This window comes from Frieseomelitta varia, unplaced genomic scaffold (assembly GCF_011392965.1).
Source record: "Frieseomelitta varia isolate USP_RPSP 00005682 unplaced genomic scaffold, Fvar_1.2 scaffold_310, whole genome shotgun sequence".
In the NCBI taxonomy this organism is placed as follows: Eukaryota; Metazoa; Arthropoda; class Insecta; order Hymenoptera; family Apidae; genus Frieseomelitta; species Frieseomelitta varia.
In genome coordinates, this window is record NW_025110047.1 from 82,701 (window position 1) to 107,390 (window position 24,690).

At 34.6% G+C, this 24,690-nt stretch overlaps 2 protein-coding genes and 1 long non-coding RNA gene across 5 annotated transcripts; 2 read left to right on the forward strand and 1 right to left on the reverse strand.

Moving 5' to 3' along the window:
* Positions 1 to 538: 538 nt before the first annotated feature.
* Positions 539 to 17,156, reverse strand: LOC122529820. Of its 2 annotated transcripts, none has more exons than XM_043656277.1 (8): positions 16,739 to 17,156; positions 16,440 to 16,627; positions 4,556 to 4,692; positions 3,904 to 4,125; positions 3,467 to 3,649; positions 3,276 to 3,392; positions 2,892 to 3,084; positions 539 to 2,539 (listed from the first exon to the last, which is right to left on the reverse strand). In XM_043656277.1, the coding sequence occupies exons 1-8, from the start codon at positions 16,846 to 16,848 to the stop codon at positions 2,472 to 2,474; spliced, it is 1,218 nt and encodes a 405-aa protein (XP_043512212.1). In that variant the 5' UTR covers positions 16,849 to 17,156; the 3' UTR covers positions 539 to 2,471. The 2 variants fall into 2 exon arrangements, with proteins under 2 accessions (XP_043512212.1, XP_043512211.1); XM_043656276.1 differs by lacking the exons at positions 16,440 to 16,627; positions 16,739 to 17,156 and adding exons at positions 5,793 to 6,015; positions 7,649 to 8,151.
* LOC122529836 lies at positions 10,575 to 11,317 on the forward strand. Its single transcript, XM_043656308.1, has 2 exons — positions 10,575 to 11,159; positions 11,243 to 11,317. Exons 1-2 carry the CDS (start codon positions 10,789 to 10,791, stop codon positions 11,244 to 11,246), a joined length of 375 nt encoding a protein of 124 aa, XP_043512243.1. The 5' UTR covers positions 10,575 to 10,788; the 3' UTR covers positions 11,247 to 11,317.
* Positions 17,157 to 18,132: 976 nt separating the features above from the next.
* LOC122529837 lies at positions 18,133 to 24,536 on the forward strand. Of its 2 annotated transcripts, XR_006306863.1 has the most exons (7): positions 18,133 to 18,239; positions 18,625 to 18,809; positions 18,901 to 19,515; positions 20,140 to 20,729; positions 20,851 to 21,454; positions 22,081 to 22,441; positions 24,397 to 24,536. It is a non-coding gene; the product is annotated as an uncharacterized LOC122529837 (long non-coding RNA). The 2 variants fall into 2 exon arrangements; XR_006306862.1 differs by having other exon boundaries at positions 20,140 to 21,454.
* Positions 24,537 to 24,690: the final 154 nt, after the last annotated feature.

Sequence of the window (24,690 nt, forward strand, 5' to 3'; positions counted from 1 at the left end):
GACGTTAGATGGCAGCACTTGGCTCATTCGTAGACAAGGAGGGCAACAATGTGCGACAAGGACAACAATAGATTTTAGTTCCACCATTTCACCGCTACGCGACGCTAGCATTTCAGGACTTATGGCGGCACGAGTATTTAAAAGAACGAGCTTAACAACCGGCGACGCCGATTTAAAATGAAGAATGAAAAAAATTAGACAGCAGAAAATATTTTGTATTTTCAATTGTTAATAATCAGTCAGAGAAAATGATCGTCATAAATTCCTGTTATATGTTAATATTAATAGTTGTTATAATTTCTTGTTAAATCTCGTGATACATTTAATTAAAGGAATAAACTTCCATAGGCCGGTGAATCGATCAAATTTTCATTTCCAAAATAAAAGGATAAATTTTTACAATCTCGACCCTCACCTTTCTTCTTACGTTTCATTCATGTATAACTTGATAAAAACTCTTATGAAAATTATAAAATTTTCAAATAAGTCGATGTAAGTTGATGACAGGAAAACAAAAGAAGAGAACAGTACAACTGAATCTGAATAATTAGCTCTTTTATTCATACATCGCATCGACGTATTGTCGTTCATACGCGTCCAGTTTTTCTGCATGTAAATTCATACCAATTTCATGCAGTCCTTTCGCATGACTTGTTACTATTATCTTTTTCTTTTAGACTCCGCCTCATCCCGTAAACTTCACGCTAAAAATGACTGAAACACTCTTTATGTACGCTATGTTGGCGACCGCTACGGTTCATTCGTTGATTGCAACGCGCGAAAATACCATTGCACAACACTCGAACGGAGAAAAATCGAAAATTAACGTGTACCTCGCCTCGTAACGAGCTTACAGCGCGTATTTCAAACATAATAATAATTATTATAATTACAAGTCACTGTGTAAGTGTACTGCAAATACCAATTGCAGTACATTCGCATTGTCTCATGCAGGGTGATCCATTAAATTACACATAAATGAACGCATCTCAAATACAGTGGCTTATAAAAATACAGAAATTTCATTAGTACATGCAATGAGATTTATCGTGACCGAGTAACTGATAATAATTTTAAACAAATTCGAGGATATACACAGAAGTTGCAAGATATTTTATTTATGCACGAATGCATACACTTTAGAGAGATCACAAAAGTATTTATTACCTTTAATACTCGTTATATGCACACATACATAAGTTAGCAGTGTCTTGCAATTTCTATAGACATTTTCAAATTAGTTTTAAATTTTGCAGCCACTTTTGCGAGCCACTGTAAATATAATATCAGAGTTGTAGTATTTTATACGTTTCTCCGCATAATTTTGTATATTTTGCTTATCTCACATGAAAGAGAGAATACATACTGTTTACAAAAATTTAAATGACCCTCTATATAAATTTATTATAAAAATATTTTAATATCTACAAGTTCCTTTTTGTAGATAAAGTTAGAAATGATAAAAATGACCACCCTGCAAAAATAAACAAAAATACAATATTACAGTTTTGCTTTACTGTTCAGCTCAAATAAAAATTCTACGCAATGCGTCTGGCTCGGTATACACTGGCTAAATAAACTCTTCTCTAGTGCGATATGGATAGTACATTTCCTTGATATTTTTAGTTCTGAACATTTTATACAATATGTCGTTACTAAAAAGATGAATGAATAATCTATGAATAAACGGAAACCAAATTGATTATACTAACATCTAGAATTTTCGCAAATCGTTGGATCTCTCTAACATTTGACAAAATTGATAGACTATGCTGCGCTATAAATAGTAGAAGAGTAGAAAAATTTATTGCGAGTTAGTGGACATTGTAGTATGGACTCTAAATTTTGTATTTCTTCTGTTTTCTTTTTTTTCTTTTGCTTTTACTTCCCTCCCCCCTTTTTTTGTTTTGTTTCCTCGTTTGTGTTTTACAACGCAAAAACAAGTGTAAACGCTCTTTGTACTTTTTCGATGGTGTATCAATGTATCTGAATAAATTCAGGTAGTCACATTACAGGCCATAGCGTCTTCTAGAAAGTGGCATTCGTCATAATCGAAACACTCTCAAATACATATGGTATTCGATCTCGACAATACTACGGATCAACGTACACATCTTATTGCTCGTTTATAAATAGCTCTCCCTAAATTAGATTCAATTTTCAAACGTTATCTTGCCCTTTTTTCTTCTCCTTTTATACAATAGAATAATCCATTTAAATGTGGATTATTTTGTGCACAATTAGAGTCGGAAAGAGTAAGAGATCACATGATTCAGGTCATAAATATTTACCTTTCTATATACATGAAATTTCTCAATAATTATTCACTTAATTTTATTTAATATATTTACAACATACACACGCACAATATCTCCTTGTGCTCTCTTCTCGAGAAATAGGTGATTTGTTATCGTACAAGATGAAAGCTCGGTAAAATCATCGCGTTACAAATAAATTCCTCTAGAAATACTTTACGGATCGGAACTCAAGCGTTTCAGTTTATCTGTCGCTACTTTTTTCGCCAACGTCTCGTCTGATACTGCAAGATAAATAGATCCTTTTAACTATTCTTTACGAATTTGTTTGCCTTTTTAAAATTCGTTTGCCATAATTTTAAAATTTCGAATGGTTAAAATCACGAATTATCAAAATATCCTATAAATTTTATAAATTTCGAATACGAATATATAAAATTAAGTTCACTTATGCCAATCGTACAACGAGAAAAAAGATTGAAAATTAAAGTGAAATAAATTTATTCGACGTACAAAATACTCAATGCACAAAAGAATACATGGAAATGTCTTCATCGACAAGAAAGTTAAATATTTTTTGCAGACGTATTTGCTTTCTAAATTAACGGATCAAGGTACGTCAATGAATCAGCTTACCACTGCGGTCTTGTTCTGTGGTCACGTCCTCGCTGACTGGTTCCTCCAAAACTTTCATCTTGGTCAGCTTCTGGACCTGATTCGGTATCATCGCTAACATTAAGCTCGTGGAATTTTTCAAACTACCGTAAGACTGCTCCAACTGTTTCACTTTTTCGCCAAGTTCTGCATTAGACGCGTGAACTTCACTCAGCTGTAAAATTTACAATTAACTCGAAATTAATTATATCCTTCGTTATATTTTAAGACAATTCAAAACAACAACATCTCTAATATTCAACAAAGATTATAAAATGATCCAAATGTTTTCTCCAAAAACTGTAAAACTGACATTTAAAGATATTAGACAATTATTTTTTTAAATCATATAGAATGTATACATACTTGATTATTCAGTTCCATGACAGACTTCAATATGGTGGTCTTTACACATTCTCTTTGCAGAGATATTACCTTCATGCTAACATTCTGAGTGGTCTCCTGAAGCAACACCAACGTTTCCTGTAAAAAAAAATAACATTTTTGTCAGTGGACATTACAATTTGTACGTTTTTTATAAATTCTCAAATATTTACGTGATCTTTCTTCTGGTCCTCTGCCACCCATTGTACAGCTCTCGACAGTGTTTCATTCATGTTTATCAAATTATCGGATAAATGTACAATTGCTGCATTCAATTGATCAGTCTTTATTTTTGTCTCATTTGTGATCAGCATCTGAGGTTTTTGTGTAACATTTGACAATTCTGTTACTGCATTCTGCAATATATATAAATGAAGAAAAAATAATTTTATAAATTCTATTCTTGACGTGGACTTTTAAGCATGAAGAAATATACTGTATCTACATAATAAATGAATAAATAAATTATCATAATATTTAAGAGATGAAAAACATTTCCATTTCATTTCAGTTTTTTTTATTGCATTAATAAAAATCTGAATTCTTGAATTTCATGATCGAATTGTAACATTAAATATAATATTATTAAACAAAACGTTTGATCATGAACCTTGATACTGGTAATATTCTGCTGCATAGTGGTTTGAACATCTTGTACCCTAGCATTGGATTCTTTCAACGCTTTTACTGTGGTACTCAAGTCTTGTATTTGGCTTCCAAATGACACCACACTACTGGAGAGGGCCTTCAAATCTGTTGGCACATTAAATAATGCTGGATCCTCTTTGAACCATTCTTCTACTCGATGCAAATCACGTTGGATAACTGCTAACTGTAGATAAATTTTTATGTAAATCGTTCTTTCTGGCAATAAGTATAAAAGTTATGTATAAATGTCTTTAAATAATTGTAGACATTCATTGTAAAATCTCGGCTCATTAACCAATACAAATATTTTCTACTGTCATTGTAGAATACTATTTATTTTAAATTTCTGAGGAGAAATTATTTTCATGACTTAAACACAGTTCCAAGATATTGTTTTCACATTCACAAGGTGAAATAATTCATTTTATTATTAGAATTTAGCATTTAAGAAATTTAAGAAATATTTAAAATATTCCAAGGTGATGATTTCAAATTTAGAGTTTAAAGTTTAAAAGCAACTTAATTATACAAAGAAAAGAAAAAAATTAGCAAAACTATACGCAGTTCAGAAATTTAAAAATCCATTTAAGAAAATTAAAGCACTGTGAATTTACCTGCGTTGTAAAATTATTAATTTGAAGCTTGAAATCTGATAAATGAGTGAAAATAATGGTCTGGTTGTTCTGAAGATCTCTCGACAGAGAGTGACATTTCTGCAGAGCGTCAGGAACACCTTCGCTACCGGCAATAACTGCAATGGTAAATAGTGTTTTTGTTTTCTCACTTTTCTCATTTCTTTTACAAGTATAATAATACTGTACGTAAGTATACCTGATACAATCATCTCGTGGATAAAATCTTATCAAACAGATTCTAATCAGAAATAGATAGAAAACGAATATGTTCGAATTGTAATCTGTTTTTCTTTTCTTGGAATTAGTTTTGAAAAAAAAAAAAAAACAATCGAGCCTGTGAGGATCGAAGTATAAATACTTGGAATTTAATTAATTAAAAATTTGTCACAAAAGTAAGTAAAATAATGTTTCAAATTACTTCAAAATTTCAAATTATTTTCACGTTTCTTCATCAATGTGAAATTAACCATTTCTGGTACTTTTAAATGTTATTAATTAATTAAACAATAAATGTTTCAACTCTAATGCATTGTGTCTTCTTCGAATCACAGATAATATCAGAAAATGTGTGCTTTTATTTTCGAGCAGATGAAAAAGTATTTTCCTCAGTTGAAGGAAGATTTTAAGAATGAAAAAGGAAAATTATTTAAATTTCTCTTATGAATTCCAAAACTTCATTTTCTTCATATAGAATAATATTGTAGATTATCCTCAAAGGCCCACAGCACAACTCGAATACGTACTACGCGCTAAACTATTAAACCAGAGGATAATAATCCAATATTTATCAACTTATCGAGCCGACGATCTCGCTTGGTTAAGTGTACCCACGCAGCCATAATTGTCGCATTATAAGCGAATTACTTGGCGTGTCGTAGCCACTATCAGTCTCATCTCTTCGAGCCACGAATTAACGTAACCAAATTAAAAAAAGAAAAAAAGAAAAAAGAAAAAAAACACAAAAAAAGCAACAGAAAGAAAAGGCGCGTTTCTATTCTGGAACTCGATCATACGTATGTAAATAAATATATATAATAGCACAGACGAGGCATGTGCCTCATATAACCTCGTCTGTGGTAATATATACCGGGCATCGATCACAATCTTATTCTTTACCAGAATACACGAAAACGAAAAACGAAATATTCCGAATTTGCGTGCAAATATCCTTGACCCGATTTTATACATAATTTCTCACAAAGATGCAGTATTATACCTTGGTCCAGCTCGGTCCGTAGTGCAGTAAGTTGCTGACGAACGTCGATGAACAGCCAAATTAAACTAGCGGTTGCTAATACAGAGGCGCAAGCCAGAAAGGCACTACAAGCTTTAAAAAATCCGGGGCAAGCTCGACTTCGTCTGCCTCTGCATTTACGGCCATTTCTAGTCGATATATTCCAGTATTCCGAGCGTTCGTCGCTGCTATCTGACAGTAACTCCTAGAAATTGTTAGGATGATCAGTCCCAACCTGCTCCCTTTCCAACGTTCCTCTTTGCTAACACAATTGTGACGTATCACCTCTCTTTAGTATAGTCTCATTTACGTTCGTACAATATATATTTTCATCGTATTTTCTTTTTTCTTTTTTTCTTTTTTCTTTTTTTCTTTCTTTCTTTCGTTTATATCGTTCGAAGTGTCAGGAATTCGCGTTTCGTGTTTCATGAATTTATATGGGGGCCTTTGGTCAATGAAATAATGAAGCATCGCATTGTAATAAAGTAAATGGACGTTGTTACACTTTCGTGCGAAAATTATTTCAATTGTTTCGTTCGAAAGACTCAACTTTTTTTCACCAATTTTTCACTTTGTAATTACCAAAATTTCGTAATTTTCACTCAAGTTAATACTTGATTGATTTTCACGTTTCGAATATTTGAATTTTTGTTAAGAATAATTGTTAAAACAACGTCGGTCCTCTTCTATCTGCGATTTCGATCAAATAATTAAACATTTTAATTAAACATTTGTTTCAGCTAGACATGTTTTTTGGTTAAGAAAATCAATTGTGGAGTGTTGAAATTCTCAAATGGAAAGATTTTTTACAAAACTTATAATTAATTAATTTTATATATTAAAAGAAGAAACGAAGAGGGAGATAAGTTTACGTATTTTTTACTTGGAATAATTTCGCAATTAATTGAAGCAAGAAAAATTGTGTACATTCAGTATTATATATGAAGTAGCACAAAAATTTATCTTATAATTTTTTTATCTATATCTACTTAAAACAAACTTCTGCGAACTTCACCAATATTTCACTCCATGTTATTGTTGTTATTATTATGTTATATCTATATGTCATTATTGTACAAACTATATATGTATTATTATCTCGTATGTATATTCACACATTTCATAAATATCATAAATCATAAATGTGAACATGAACTAACAGACGAGTTGCAATTCTAGCTCTATTTCAAACATGATCCAGAAACAAATGCACTTCGTTAAATTTAAACATTCATTAAAGATTTCAAAATCCACAAAGTTACAGTTCACAGACTATTATATTATTACTATTATATTATATTATCATTATTACTATTATTACTATTCAATGGCTTCACGGTCAATATTCAGTGTACGAAAAATTATAGCACAAGTGCAATTTTCCATTTGACGAGGCAAAAGTATTACCAAAAGCGAGTCAAGTTTCATAAATTTCACAAATATTGAGAAACTGCACGGAGAAAGAGAAATTACGCAAAATATTTTTTATTCTTCTTACAAAAAAAAAAAACATTTTCGTACAAAATGTACAACTTTCCATTTCCAAAGAAGGGACAACTTAGCTCAGAGTGATTTCTACAAATTTCAAGTGACTCTACCTACAATATCTCAAACATGAATACAGTTCTCCTCGTTCCAGAAGAAACTTTTATGAAAAGAACGTTTCCATCGCCTCTTCGCAAATACAATCTTCCATTTCGAAAGCACTTTGCCAACAAAAAATGTCAAGATTCTCTTCGTACCAAGGAGGATCTTTCACGAAAATTTGAAAAGTTTCCCGCGGAGAACTTCTCGTTCGTTCGAGAGAACGTTGTCGACGATCGCGGAGAGATACGTACTTGAGAGCTACGTTTCCCGGAACTTCGGCGGGAGACCGTGTGCGGAGGTGCCAGGGCATCGAGCTCCTTTCGTTTCTTCATCTTCTTCGTCGGCTGACGAAGTGGCACTGTCACCGCTACCGAGTCCATCTCAAGCTCGAGTAACACCGAACCGCCTATCTTCGTTTCGTTTCACGCGAGCTCGTCGCGTACACGACTTTTATTTTCCTCTCTCTCTCTCTCTCTCTCTCTTTTGTTTTTTTTCTTTTGTGTGTGTGTGTGTTTTTCACTCTTTATCAACCCTCGCGCACGATGCACACGCGGTCGACAATCGTTCGCGGCAGGTTCATTTCCGTGAACTGAAAATTCGGTCGCGTTCCTTCAACGATAACGCGACGATCTACATACATGATTCACAGTTCTCACGATCGCGATCACATTTTCTTTCCTTTTTCGATTCCTGCCAGTTTCTGTCAGTTTCATCCGCAGAAACGTTTATTAACGTATCGCGTCGCCTAACCACTTGTTCTGAAAGCAATTCATTCCCCACGAAACGTGCATATTTTTTTTTTTTTTTTCTATTATTTTCTCCTCCTTTTGAATATTCTATGCTTGTCCTTGCAATGAAATAAATACCTTTGGTGTTAGGGGCGATTTTTAAAAATTTGGAGAGCTATCATTTCTCGTCGTAATATCGTTCCCGATATTTCTTATGGTGTCTAGCAAATTCATCGATGATCCCTGAAAAAAATTGACAAACCTCGAAATTTTCTCGTCCTCTAAGTTAATCGATGACCATTCTACAAATTGAAAATTTTTGCTTCGCGCGAGTATCCAAACTTTATTGGGGAAAATTTTATTTTTAAATTTTCTCGTCTTCCAAATTAACTGACGGCCATCTTCAAAATTTTTGCACGAGTATCTAAACGTTCTCCAAATCCTCCCCCCCCCCCTCGACTTCTAAATTATTTAAAAGTTCACTCGCCAAGGGAAGCGAACAGCTTGTAAAAATCTGTCAACGATTTCCTCGGCAGCCTGCCATGTCGTGTAAAATCGATTGATCCGGGCCGATACAACAGTAAAGAAGCCGGAGTTCTCGAGAGGCGACAAAAGAGGTCAGGAGGAACAAAGGCGGCGAGGCAAACAAAACCTCGACTAGCTAAGAAGAAATTCGAGGGACAACAAAAAAAATAAAAGAAAAAAAGGAAGAGAAAAGAGAAAAAGAGAGAAAAAAGACGAAAGTAAAAAGAAAAAAAGAAAAAATGGGAACAAGGTACGATATATAACGCGGCCGCAATGATAAGCAATTTACACGTAAGCAATTTAAGTGTATCAAAGTTAAGACAGTCGGCTCATTTAGATAAGGGAACTCGAACAAAGCTAAACTTATGTACGTGCGTATATACCGGGTGAAATTTTCTGAAATTTTCTGAAATTTTCCGTGTTGCAATCGGCCAGGGTCTGACTCTAAAAAATAAGTCGAGGAAAAAGAATAAAATTTTTCCACGCGACGCTTCGTTTTCGGGAAAATCGAGTTTGAAAATTTCAAAAATTTTATAGAATATAATGCTCGAATTTAGCTAATTTCAGACGTGACAGAAAAGAATGATTAGTGAGGGATTATTCTATGCGTGAAAATAAGTGAAAAATGAATAGGATAAAATTTTTTTTTTAAAGATGCTTCGTTTTGGAGAAAATCGAGTTTCAAAATTTTATAGGTTATGCTTGAATTCAGCTGATTTCAGACGTGACAGAAAAGAATGATTAGTGAGGGATTATTCTATGCGTGAAAATAAGTGAGAAATGAATAGGATAAAATTTTTTTTTTAAAGATGCTTCGTTTTGGAGAAAATCGAGTTTCAAAATTTTATAGGTTATGCTTGAATTCAGCTGATTTCAGACGTGACAGAAAAGAATGATTAGTGAGGGATTATTCTATGCGTGAAAATAAATGAGAAATGAATAGGATAAAATTTTTTTATAAAGATGCTTCGTTTTCGAGAAAATTGAGTTTCAAAATTTTATAGGTTATGCTTGAATTCAGCTGACTCCAGACGTGACAGGAAAGAATAATTAATGGAAGAGTATTCAAAAATAAATAAGAAATGTGGAATAAAATTTTTTTGTAAGATGCTTCGTTTTCGAGAAAATCGAGTTTGAAAATTTTATAGGTTATACTTGAATTCAGCTAATTTCAGACGTGACAGGAAAGAATAAAAGAGTATTCAAAAATAAATAGGAAATGTAGAATAAAATTTTTCTGTAAGATGCTTCGTTTTCGAGAAAGTCGAGTCTTCAATCAAAAGGATTTATTCTCTTTTTTTCGACTTTTATTTTCATGCAGAAACACTTCTTGGCTGGTTGTACGAATTTCGGAAACACCCTGTATATGCGTCGTTAGCAACGCAACACTATCCAAGCGAAATATTAATCTAAAACCTTAATAAATTTCGTGTATGTATTCTTCTCTAGTATAAATTTATTATAAAATATTATAATTATATATATTTATTTAAACATTAGTATATATTTATTATAAATATTATAATTATAATATTACTATATTTATTATTTTATTATAATTATTTATTTATATTTATTCATTAATAATTTTTCAACTACTGTGTAAAACTGGTGTATTTTTTTTTTTTTTATAGTTGCACGAACAAAGCAACGAATTTTCACGAATTTAATGATTCTTAAGCCAATGGACGATGCGAAACCATTGAATCGCTACGACGGCACCGTTAACACAGAGCTGTCCGACTTCTCAACCCACGCTCGCGGTACCGGAAGTCTAACTGAAGCTGGAAGTGGAACTGAACCAGGTGGAAGGAAAACTCAAGCAAATCGGAAGAATTTCTTCTCGACCCTACCTCGTACGATCGAGTCACAGTTTTTTCTTTTTTTTTTTTTTCTACTGTTAGAAAATTTTCAAAGAGAACGTGAAAGAATCGTTTGCCCTGTTTTATAATCGTAGGTACGAATCAGTAGCTAAATATCGTCTGAACACGCTGGTCACGAGTTAATTCGCATTCGCACTTGCATCAGAATCAGCAATTAACAAATGGTGTTGGCAAATTTAGCAATTAACGAAGCTTCTTCTGCTGCTGAAACTAGCGTTGTGAGCCAGCAACAAGATAGAATCGAAACCGGACAAGATGACCGAGGCACCAAAATTTCGAAAATTCCAAAATGCAACGTTGAGAAGTCTGGATGGAATGTTAGAAGAGAGAAAAAAAAAAAAAAGGTGTCTATCGATCGAAAGTGACGTCATACCACAATCGCACTGTGAATCGTTTTATTCGCAAATTGTGAGGTACGTGGTCGTGTTACGTGGTCGTAGAATTGCGAAACTGACCGGTGGGATCACTGCCATGGACAAGGTGGCGAAGAAACGCGAAGGAAGGCGTGACGAAACGAGAGGAGCCCGCGTCACGAAGCGAACATCGCCGCGGAACGTTTCGCACTGCAGGCACTCTCTTATCATCGTCTGCCTCGTCGTGTACCTGACAACGTTTACAAGTAACAGGTAACACCCGCGCGAGTACACCAGTACAGCACACGAATAAATATCTGTCCCGCATCACACGTCACACGTATCTATTTGTTCAGGTAACACACGTCCGCGCAAGAACGAGCGCGACGACGATCGTGTAGAGAACAATGGAGAAAATCTGGTTATCGTTACGATCGTTATTAATTCATTAGCGAGCAAAGATAGTTTTTGATTAATTTTGATTAATTGACAAGTAATTGATATATGGCGGCTTTTAAATTAATAATAATTAAACAAGTTTAAATAATAGTTTAAATAATAATTAAAAGTTCTTAATTGATTTCCAATCAATTCAATTACAATTGAATCGTTCGAAATTTTTTTCGTTTCGAAAAATTTGGGGAAATTCGGGATTGTTCTTTGTCATTTTTGGTAAGGAAAATGACTCCCGAAAAACGATTTTCAGAAAATCGTCATAAAATTATTCGATTAACTGCTGGAACTGGATGAAAAAGTGGCAAATAAATGACAGAACACTGGGGAATTCCCATTTCACGTCCATTGAAAGTTTAAGTAGCAACGATTAATAATGCAAGTAATTAATTGCAAGTAATTCTCTCTTATCAGAACGCAGCGCCGGCTCGATAAACGTTCCATGGCGCCATAAAATTCCTCTAACTGTGCACTTTATTTACAAGTTGGACAATGTACCGAACTGAACGAACGAACGCGGTGGTAAACGTTTTTCTGAACGTGGACTGGCAAGACGAAGATAAGGAAAGAACGAATATTACTAATCTGATCTAAAGAGAGCGCGACAAACAGTGGGTACATATATATATATATATATCTAGCGAGCAAAATAAAAACAAAAGATCCAGTTGCAGAGGACTATAGAAATATAAAGAGATAATTCTTATTTTCCTTTTTGTAAGGAAATATATTATACTATTAGTTATTATAGAAATATAGAAATTATTATACCATAGAAATGTAGAAATATAGAAATTACTATATTATAGAAGTATAGAAATTACTATATTATAGAAATATAGAAATTATTATATTATAGAAATATAGAAATTATAGAAATACAAATTATATTATAGAAATACAAAAATATAGAAATTACTATATTATGGAAATGCAAAAATATAGAAATTACTATATTATAGAAATATAGAAATTATTATATTATAGAAATATAGAAAATTACTATATTATAGAAATACAAAAATGTAGAAATTACTATATTATAAAAATATAGAAATTACTATATTATAAAAATATAGAAATATAGAAATTACTAGAAATATATTATACTATTAATTATTATTATTATTTTTGAGGAAATATATCATATTAATTATTATATGTGTATTATTAACTATATTATACTAATTATATTAATTATAAGAAATTGTCGACTGAATGAATTTCTATTGATGAATAACCATGTTTTGATTCCATAAAACGTCTCCTTGAGAGTCGTTCACTTCGCAATGTCGAGTACGCAAAACTTCTTGGTAACGAACGATAGAACATCGTTGTCGTTGTACTCGCGATTAGTAGCAATCAACATCGCGAGGCGGCTGCTTCCGTTACGGATTACGTTTACACAATACCGCAAAAACGTTCAATAAATCGTGCCACTGTTTTCCATTTTATCCACGATTTCGATTATTTATAGATTACTTCTATTTTTTTTTTCCCCTCCCCCATTGATCAAGCATGGAATTCTCCTCGCGACGTTGCTGAATTCCGAACAAAGCTCACGTACTCAGAAATTGAACTAGGAATATGTGTTTATATAGGGTGGGCCAAAAGTTTCTTCCCATTTTTTTTTTTTTTTTTTTAATAAAACGTCAGGATATGAGAGAAAACTAATTTTAATTGATCTTAAATTAAATTTAGATTCAAACATTATTTAGTTTTAAATTTTATGATTTCTTTCAAATGTTAAACGCCATGTATAATAAAAATATTACGCATTTTAGTGATTCTTGACCTGATCGGTATAACAGTTGGTATAATCGAAGCAATAAATTCAATGTTTTTTTTTCTTCTTGTTCGTTTGTACAGCTTGTTGAATAATTAAGGAACGTGAGACTTATTGCGCAGCTATCAAATATCAGAATTCTTCGAAATCGAAGTTACAATCGTGATTAATAGCAATGTGATATTTAGATTAGATATCTTTGAAACAAATTCTTACGTACTGATTCTATTTTTTTAGTCGCGTATGAATTTGCGATTGACGATGTCATTGAATTATCAATTGCTGTTTTTTAATTTTTAATTAAAAATTATTTCAATTTTTGAAATACTTGGTCGCTACACTTTGCTCGAGAAATCGATACACGACTTGTGAATTTTTGCTTTGTTTCCAACGCTCGTATCTTATCAGCTTCAGAGTCGTATCGAATAAGATATATACTACGTTCTCGTTTAAAGAATCGCCATGAAAATTTATAAAAAGCATAGTTACCAGGTAGTGACCTCGAGGTTTTGTGTTTCAAACATTTCTAAGTAATTACAGTATTGTTATTAATCCACTTGATTAATTTTGTTCGCACGAGCATCTATAATAACCCACGAAATATTGTGAATTCATTTCTTTATTATTCAATGATTCAAAAATACTTTTCTATAATATCGTGAAATAAATGAAAACAAAAAAAATTAAATATATAAATATACTGTTGGCAATTGAATCAACCTCTGAAGTTCAAGCCAATTCATACTTTCAAAAAAAAAAAAATAATAATAATAATAGTATACGATCCTCACAATTTTTAATGGTGATCCGTAGAGTTGAATCGCTTCAATTCCAACTTTCACGTGAATACAAATAAATGACAAAAGTATAAGAAATTAAACGATCAAAGAAAATTAAATAATTCATACGGAATACGAACATTAGTTACCTCACGTATCTATTATGTATACATTACCGCTCATAAGTGACATAGCAAACAAGAAATTGATAATTACGAACATTAATATTGCGATTGCATATTAACTTTTCAAAATCAAACTTTGTCTCGTCATTGTAATAGTCTCTTGTATCATAAACGTAACCATAAAGTCTTTTTCAAAATTGTCATTATCCTTTAAACTTGATTACAAGTAGAATTAGTACCCACCTCCATGTAAATTTTCATTCGACTTTAATTTTAATTTTAAATTATAAATAGTTAATAATTATTATAAATAATAATTGTAATAATTATAAATAGTTGACAATAATTTTCCTATTTTTCTATAGTATCGAATAGCAACAAAAAGTTCAACCCTTTGAACTCTCAAACTCTATGTCACGCCGGAGGTGACAATACAAATTTGGGAATTGTCTTAAAAATTAAAAAATTATGGAAAATAAGTTATATTGCAATAATAATAACAGCAAATAAAAAGACATTGAATTCTACCTTGTTTATGTTAGACTAAATTAAAGTGAACACGCAAGGATAAATCGAAAGCACATCCGAGTACAAAAGGTTCATCGCACCTTGTATTTGCATTTCGTTTTTAATCTTCAATTATAAGTTCTAAAACAATAAAAAAGAAAAAGAAAAATGTATTTCAATCGCAAGTCGAGTTCAAAAGGACTTTAATTGTACCTTGTATTTGCATTTCATTTTTAATCTCCAATTTTTTAAGTTCTAAAACAACGTAGAGGCCGATTTGAATTTCACCCGTATTACAGAATCAAACAGCCTCTTTAAGGGTTAAGTTGGACACTGAGAAACACCGCATATTCGGATTATTTTTGAGTGATAACGTGTTGCGTATCCGTCAAAATCGCGATGCTATTTGAGCGAACCGACCCTCCCCCTACCACCTCGTATAGCCTCCCTTGCGAGATAGACACACGACTTTTTCCAACACGTCACTCCATTAAGGACACTTCTACGTGCTCGCCGAACGATTGGGAATCGATAGGGGAGGAACAGAGCCGTGTGCACACCTGTCGACCATCGAGCGCTTCCAAACACCAAAAACCACGAGCGCTCGGCGCACGCGAAACTTGACCTACGTCCGGTATAAATTATACAACAATCCTCTGTGATCGATTCGCGAGCTACGAACGGCACAACAACTGCGAAAACAACAGACCGCACCGACTCACGACTCGTAACAGACGCGACGACGAACTGCCAGTTGCGTGTTGTACGTTAACAAACATTATTTGTCGAATGGTGTTTGTTAGGGAAAAAGAAAAAAAAAAGGGGGGGAAACGAACGACAGAATATATATACGAGGGCAAAGAGCGTAGACAACGCCTCTACTCTGTGTCACACCGCGTGGTACTCGCGCCGTACGCAAGATATTGACTGAACTTGGGGGTTGGTACGCGATCGTATACGGTCTATCTGCTAGGGGTCCCTACGATAACAATCCACCGCGATAGGGAATTTTGGATTGATACGGAAGCGAAAAGAGGCGAAGGAAGGAAAACTAGATTGAAAGGGAGCAAGAGAGAGAGAGGGAGAGAGAGAGAGAGAAACGCGCGCAGTTCGTAAAAATAGAGGCGCTGGCACCGTCGATGATAACGCGATCGACGAGGTACGATTGTCGGTACGTCGTCGTCGTAAATATATCGAAAAGCTTCAATCACCCGTGGGACATTTGTCTCTTCTTTCGAGAAAATTTTGAAAAAGAAAATGAGAAACGGGCGTGAAATTTTTGAGTGGAGAAAGTGGGAATTGGATTAAACTTTTGAAAATATATTTTTACACGTTTCCATTGATGTTTCGATTGGAAAGTGACTTTTGACGAAAGTGAATGAAGTCGGACCCGTTGTCTAAATTTACGACGTTGTTAGAAAGAGCGAAAATAGGCATTCATACATCAAAGACTCAAGGATACCTATTTTGGGTTAATTGCACAATCAATCACTAAGCTCAATAATAAGATTTTACCTAACATAGATTTACCAACTCGAATAATCCGCCGTAATTATGAATTAAATTCACATGAAACAAAGATCAAGATAATCTAGCTTGATAGATTTATAAAGCATCAATTTGTTACTTTCAATCAAGCAGTCTAAATGAACATGACAGAGTACATATAAAGATACTGATTGAATCAAATTCATACTGAATCAAATTTACCAATATTATTGAACGTTATATTGAATCAAGTTCATCAATATTATTTAACAGTATCATTGTTCAAATTTAGGCCGATATCAGTTCCAGAATAAAAGCGGCATAAAGCAATTCCAACGATCACTGTCAGTCACATCCGATTGTCAGTATCGCCATCAATTTGGCAACAAAAGTAAACAAATGACAATGCATTTACCTGATTTTATAGCAGTATCCATCTTTTTAATCTCTCCATACAGGATAACAGCCAGCCAGGACAGCGCTATCAACCAGAACGTAATGAAAACCGCTGCCAACCATAACGATATGATCCTCATGTCAGATTTGCTGCATCCGCAAGAATCAGTCTGTTTCATTTTCCCTATACTACTTGGCCGATGTTTCCTACAACATGGAATATCAAAGTTTTCACGCCATCCATCTAATAAGAATTTCAGCATATTGTTAGACGAAAGACCTGTTACAGATTTGAAAAACGTGCCCTTTTCGCCTTACCGTTTGACCTTTTTCTTTTTGGGCGTAAAATCCAAATCCGACACATTGGAATCACTGTCGGACAGCAGGTCGAGCAGATTTATCGTTTCCTTGTTGTTCGAACTGTTCATCGTGATCGGAGAATCATAGCACGGGTCATGAAGATAAAAGACAGATGCGAAATTGTGTTAACGGCCAGCTCGATAACATAACCTCTCTGATCGAGTTATCAGTCATTAAGGGATCCAATCGTACTTGACGACTGTCTAATATTCACTTTGATCACGTGTTACGCAACGCTCTTGAGACTGCGTTTGATTCTCGCGCATTATTGCTTTGTTACGGTTGCAATCAAACTATCCATCCCCCCGTCGTGTCTTTCACATAACCTGTACTCGCGCATTCTTACGCAGCACGTTTTCTTTTCGCACCGCTCTGACATCTGACGGATGAAGAAGTGAATAAGAAAAGAAAAACCATGAAAATACGCGTTTAACGGATGTTTTGCTGCAATTGAATTTATTCAGTGAGATCAATCTTATCTTGCGTGTGTTCGTCGTTTATTCGTTTATTTAATTTCATCGTGTAAACTACGTAACACTGTTAATTTAACTACGTTATATATATAATATTTGATTTATAATTATTTATCGTGATTTTAAAACAGTGCTTAATTTTAACAGTTATCGATCAATTTGAATGAATCGCAACCGAATTTATAAAGTTAAGCAGGTTCATTTTTTTGTTTCAAGTAATTTGATTCAAAATTGAATTTCCAATTTAGCGTTTCTCCAAGCTATCCTTGGTTTCTTTAGCTATCCTTGCAATATATTATTATTTAGGTATTTTTGTTACAATTAAAAATATTCTTCTTCGAGCATTGACTATCAATTGCTAATTAAATTTGTTAACGAGCTCTAAACATTCACAAACATGTCGTTAGAATTATCACACATAGAATGAACATGAAGAAATAACATTTGTTAGAATAATTATGTCAATGAACGTAAAATAATTCACACCTTCGTTGTAATAACGAAAACAAACCTTGTACAGTATTGTCTTTCTCTGAATTCTTTTTTTTTTTCATATCCTTTCGTTTAGGGCCTTACTGTACACTTTAGGCTCAATACGTCGTACGAATGGTCCTTCTAACGCATTAATTAGTGTGCATAGCACGTTACAACGCTTTCCATTGGAGAAGACATCGCATCCGGTAGGAGTCCGGTCAAAAACGGTCTACGTGGATCGCATGTGACTTCGTTGTAAATTTATCGAAATTTTATATCGTTAATTTAATTCGCTCTCCGGTATTCGTTTACCTTGGGAAAGGAAATATTTTTGTTAACAAGTTTGTAGAATATTCAAAGTTTAAAAAAAAGAAAAACTAAATTACAATTTCTTTTTAACGCGTGCGTGTGACTAAAAATGAAAACACTGTGTACATTGTTCTGCTTGATATTTGCTTTTAAAATTTATTTAGACATACACACATGTACTTCTCTCTTCGAATCCTCAAACGGTACGTATGTACATCTTTTCAATTGATACTTTTCAAATGTTTCTCCAATTGTCTTTTAAGATTTGTTACTGAAATTAGAAACGAAGATTTCTCGTTTGTTCCCGGTAGTTAAAAGTGTTGGTGTCTGAACGTTCGGCTGGCTGGATGTGACACAGCCGAATTTTAAAAAACATCAGCTATGCCGACATCTTGCCTTCGGGGCGCTCAGTTGATAACGTGGTTTCCTCTTGTTAGAGCCAATACCATGTTAGATCCAATTTCCAATAACATTCAAACAGAACATTCAAACAGAACATTCACTCACAGAACACTTTAATACCTTAAAGAATCTAATCTATGAATGCAATTGTTTTCGCCCCTCTGTAATTGCTTTATATCGTTTCAGTTACAATATAAGGTTGAAACAAACGTCAATAATTCAAAAAAATTAGACTACATGATATTGTCAAAAGTATAATGTAAAAAATATAGGAGGATCTAGTTGAAGAAAGACAAATGTCCTTAGGAGCACAATTAAGAAATGTAGCCCAAGCAGATGCAGACATCTACATTTTTATAAATTGTACATGAGTGTGTATTGCATGTATTTTTCTTTTAATTATTCGCCTAAGTAAATTTTTTCATTAATTAATTGAAGTTCCTTAATTAAACCGATTGGCAGGAATCAAATCAACAAGAAAAAGGAAAAGAAGCACGACTCACCAGTCTTACCTCAACAAAACGACAAACAAAATTCCCAAACACGACAAGTGTACAAGACACAACGTTCGCCGCAGCCGTCTTGAGATTTGATGGCTCTTCGAAGAGGACGAACGGTAGTAGAAAGTACAGTAAAATCGACGCGTGATTCGAAAGAGACACCTGCACGAGACTGGAAGCTCGCCAAATAACTGATAGCGTAGGCGTTGTACCTTCGAAGACGACGTCGAACGACCAAAGTCGAGAGGGGGTGAAGCTTCCCTGTTCTTCTTGTTCCATTGGTCGGGAACCGATTGTGCGATTTGTGTCTTCCTCCTCTCCTGTCTCCAGCTATTCCCGATCGTTCGCATTGTCGGCATTAACGAGTTACCACCTTCCGGTCAGCAAGGCGTTAATGAAGATCTTTTGTAGGAGCAAAGCTGCGAATTGTTGCACCGGTCGAGTCGTCATCGGTTGTCCCGATTTGGAGACGTGGCTTGAATAAGAAGATTCGTCATACCAACATGATGGATATCTGCCATGGGGATTTCAGACGTTTTCAATTCACAAGTTATGATCGTTGGATTCGTTGGATCGAGTTGGTTTTCTGATATCTTTTTTTCTCATTTTTTCTCATGTTCAGAGGCTTGAAAGATATAGATGTTAGCGATGAATATCATGTTTTCAAGTCAGTCATAATCTATTGAATGATTATCCAAGTTTTCACACCATGGAAAGATTTACTATGTTAAGGTACAAAATGTATAACTGTTTCTTCCGAGATGAAGATGGAATTTTAAATCATGAAGTAATTGTTTTCTCGGTTGCTTGACATTCTGCAAGATTCTGCTACGCGAAGAGAATCTTTTACCATGTTTATAAGTGATGCAATGTACCTACAAAATTTAATACATGCATCTACAAGTGATAGCGGCACATATTAATATATTAATTTAATTTATTAATATCATTTATATTATATATTAATATAATAATATAATATATTAATATAATTTAATATGTTTGTAGTTTAAACAAAACTTAAGATCCAATTGGAAATTGGAATCTTTCTATTCTACAATTGTATTTTCATACAATTACATATACAATATTGTAACTATACTTTACACATCTTGTCCATTCTTGCATCTTTCAGTTTCTCTGTCTCAGTCTTTTCGAACTTTATCAACTTTATCAACAAGCAATCACTACGATCTTTCAGCTTGTCAAACTCTGTCACGTCGAGTCACAATGAAAGTTCAACCTGTGCCACATCGGATATTCCAGGCGACGATGTGTCTTCAAGTAAATACACGTCAGAAAATTACAGTGAACTCGCGAAATTGCAGAGATTCGATGGAACGGAGCAACGACCTCGGGAATTGCGATTCCACGCATGACCAGCCGGAAGTGCGTCGAAAAAGAGGGCGTAAAAGACCTACTTCCTAAGAAGAGGATGAATATAGACAACTATAGAAAGCATTCCACTGGGTGGAGGGCTCGATCACGAGCGAAGGATCCTTCGGTTCTCCGTGACTTCCGGTTCTTAGTATCGCGCGGCGATGCTACGCGCGTGTGCACGCCAACGCGGTGACCGGATATGGCTGGAAGAACCGACTGACCAAATCGTTCAACGAAGAACCGTCGCCTCGTGTATCAAGCTTTTCATGCGGATCACGCGTTCCCCTGTACCAAATACCAAGCTTTTATCGGTGACATCATACTTTGCGCTGTGTGCACGTACACCTACCTGTGCGCCGGCGTGTACAGGTGAACGTGTGACAAAGTATACAGTTGGATGGTCGATTACATGTATGTACAAGATAGGTGATTTACAAAAAACGAGGTCTGCCATGAACAGATTATTGTATTCGAGAGATTAGTAATATCCCAAGTGGTAACTTTGAGTCTTTTTTTTTTTATAAACATATAGGAGTCTAGAAATATCTGATTGAAGAGAACAGAATTGAAAAAAGGAAAATTATAAAAGGACAATCTTGAGTATTAAACGAGTATTAAACCAATGATCACAAAAATTGTAAAAGCTGATAATACTGATGGATTCTAAGGACAAACACAAAAGTGACATATTAGGAGAACAAAAGGAAAAAGACGAGCAAGCAGAGAGAGAAAGAGAGAGAGAGAGAGAAAAGGTCCCATTCGTAGCCCCATCGAGATTTTCCTTCTGCTCTTCCTTTGTCACGACGCTCACGTGACGAAGCCGGCAATACGGAGAAGAGAGAAAAGAATCCAGAGAAGAATAATTAATCAGCAAGCAAATCACGTACACAAGGATGCATATATAAGACCATAGAACGTCGTGTACTTACACAAACGAACGAAAGGAACGGACGTACGCGTGTGGACCCTGCGTGTACACACCTTCCATACTTCCATCCGGTTCTAGATTATTCGGATGCCTAATTTTGTCCTCGCAGAAAAATCGACCAGTGGAAGTACATACGCAAACTGTCATGTGAACGAACAAAATAAATTGCTCTATACTTGAAATTTTCGAGCACCTTCGTTGCCTTGATGTAAGAAAATATGGCTTAATTTCAACTTGTCATTCAGGCATTTCAGTTTTTCAATTTCTAAACTTTTATTTGTTAATGTTTCTTGTTGATTATTTTGTTTTTACTAATAAGATTTAATGATTTCCTTTTAATGATCTTCTAAATACTTTGATATATTTATTTATATATACCTGTGATAAATACTTTGATATATTTATTTATATATACCTGTTTATTGTACTTTAATGATGATCTTCTAAAGAAGACTTGATAATATTAAAACTAAATATCAGTTCTATTGCAAATAAATGCATTTATGGCTCAATTGGTGAATAACTTGTTGAAATATAATTTGTTTGTATAGTTTGATAAATACTTTGATATATATATTTATATATACACTTGTTTATTGTACTTTAATGATGATCTTCTAAAGAAGACTTGATAATATTAAAACTAAATACCAGTTCTATTGTAAATAAATGCATTTATGGCTCAATTGGTGAATAACTTGTTGAAATATGACTTGTTTGTATAATTTGATAAATACTTTGATATATATGTTTATGTAATTTGATAAACTACCAATCTACTTGTAAAATTTGTAAAATATGTCGTACATGAGATACGTTTTACGATTGTTACAGAATAAATGGAATACGACAGCTGTTGGTGCTTGTGGATATTGAAGAGTTAAGATAATGGAAACTGAAACGCTAGAGAAATATGAAGAATCATGAAAGAGTCGCTAGAATTCGAGCTTCCGATCGGCGAAGTCTCGCGAATCACCCCCGCGACTGAAGAAAGGAGCGAAAGGCAGCAACGAAAGGAAGAATTTCGAAGGAAGTAGGCCGTGCAAATGAGGAGTCGCCTGTCGAGTTGCTCTAAAACTAAAAAAAGAAAAAAAAGAATCTGGTTGCTAATTGAAGAACAAGCAGGCATAGTTCAATCTGGCTTTCTGCTTGAAAAATCGCAACGTCAACAATCTCACTTGGCCACGCAATTATGGTACGAAATCTCCGCCAATTCTTTCACTCTGCAAATCACAGAAACGTTTTCAAATGTTTCTGAAATATTTGCAGCTCTTTATCCCTACTTTCCCTTTCACGTTTTTTAAACGAAAGAAAGGAATTTAGCTTAAAAAAAAAAATTGTGAGACTTTTATTCTCTCTCAAAAGGGTGCAAAAGTCTTAATCATTCCATCTTCTCTCTTTTCCCAATTTGAAAACGAGAATGGAAACAATGAAATTAAACGTGAACTTGTCTTTATTACCCGCATTGTACATACAGCTATTCCATTCAGATTAATTTATTTGACATACACATTTAAAGAAAAAGAATCAAATCCTCCCTCCAAATATATAACATCAATATACAGGGTGGGTCAAAAATCAATCTGCAATTCTTTTACTATGTATGTTTCTTAATTTTCTTCCTTACAGATTAATGAAATGAAAAGTTTCTCGTGTTCGAGAACTTAAATTTAATTTAAAATTAATAATAATAAAATTAGCTTTTCCTTATATTTTGATTGGAAGAAGAATAGGTGAGGAACCTTTGGCCCACCTTGTATCACGAACAAACGTACGATATTTAGTATAATTTATATCGTGTATAGGTACCGATCATTAACGATAATAATTAACCGCAGTTGAGAGGAACGCGATAATAAGCCTCACCTGGCAGCTTCTCCGTCTCTAAGCCGTTTTACAAGCGACTCATAATCGACAGTAGTTTAATTTGCAAGCCCTCGATACAATTATCACCGACATCCGTATGTTCATTAAGATTATATTATTATCTCGGCCACTAATGTCGTGGCTGAAAATAATCGGGCGTGCAATCTTCCACGCAAATACCGCACTGAACTCTAATAGTCTCCGTTACATAATTTGACCGCACGATCGGAACATTTTCGCCTCGAAACGCGCGCAAAAGAAAAACCGATCAGTGGACCGAGACTATTCACATATTTTTCTCTGAAAATTTACATATATACATATATTTATTTATTTATTTTTTTTCAAATAGATATAATCGAAAAAATGAAGCCTAAGCAGAAACTTGCTTCACACCATAAATGTCACGATGAACATTTTATTTGTCAGTTTATTTTCGTGTGCTTCGTGCACCTTTAAATTTCACGAATCACAAGTACAAGTAAAAGTCCGTGAGTTCGACTAAAATTAATTAAAAAAGAAAAGAAGTAAAAAGCCAAGCAGCTCGAAACCTTACCTCCGATTTTACGGAACAATTTCAACATCTCCAATTGTCCAACGTGACAATTACTTCCGAATCGTTCGTTCACGCGAGTTTCACTTTGTCGCCAGTCCCATTCGAATCATTTCGATTCGCGTGGAGGCGTTATCGGTCGACACGCGCCGCGAGATCGATCGAGGAACGAGCCGAACTGACTGACTGAGAATTCCCATTAAGATAACCGCGATCCGCGATACAACGAAACGAATGGGGAAAAAAAAAAAAGAAAGGTATTGTTTCGACCGGTTTTCCTGAGGCATCGAGGAGACTTTTTATCTGAACGATGTATCGCCCCCTTCCGCTTATCGCGAAACCATAACTGATAACTCTTTCTTTCTCTTTCTTCTCTCCTCCTCTCCCCCTCCTTGAACCCCCCCCCCCCCCTTCCGTGGTTTATCGAGTCGAGTGTAACAGGTAGCCGATGACACGGTTGCGACGAATCAACGAACCTCGCCGCGATTATCGAGCCGTTTTCACGGTTCGTGGCTCGTGAACACCGCGACCCGTTTGCAGATCAGTGTCGCCCCGACCAGGAAATCGGTCTCGTCTTACAGGATGCCGGTGCGTCAATATTGACACGTTTCTTACGAAAGCACCGGTGAAAAGAGGAAGGAGCGAGCAGAGAAGGAGGGAGAGACAGAAAGAGAAAGAGAAAGAGGTATAGGAGGAGGAGGAGGAGGAAAGAATTGAGAATTTCAATGAAGTTTTCAGGAGGTGGCAGGAACGAGGAGATAAAGAGGGAGAGACAGAAAGAGAAAGAGAAAGAGGTGCAGGAGGAGGAGGAGGAAAGATTTGAGATTTTAAAGAAGTTTTCAGGAGGTGGCAGGAACGATGAGAGAAAGAAGGAGAGATAGAAGGAGAAAGAGAAAGAGGTGTAGGAGGAGGAAAGAATTGAGATTTCAAAGTTTTCAGGAAGTGGCAGGTACGAGGAGAGAAAGAGAAAGAGAAAGAGGTGGAGGAGGAGAAGGAAAGGATTGAGATTTCAAAGTTTTCAGGAG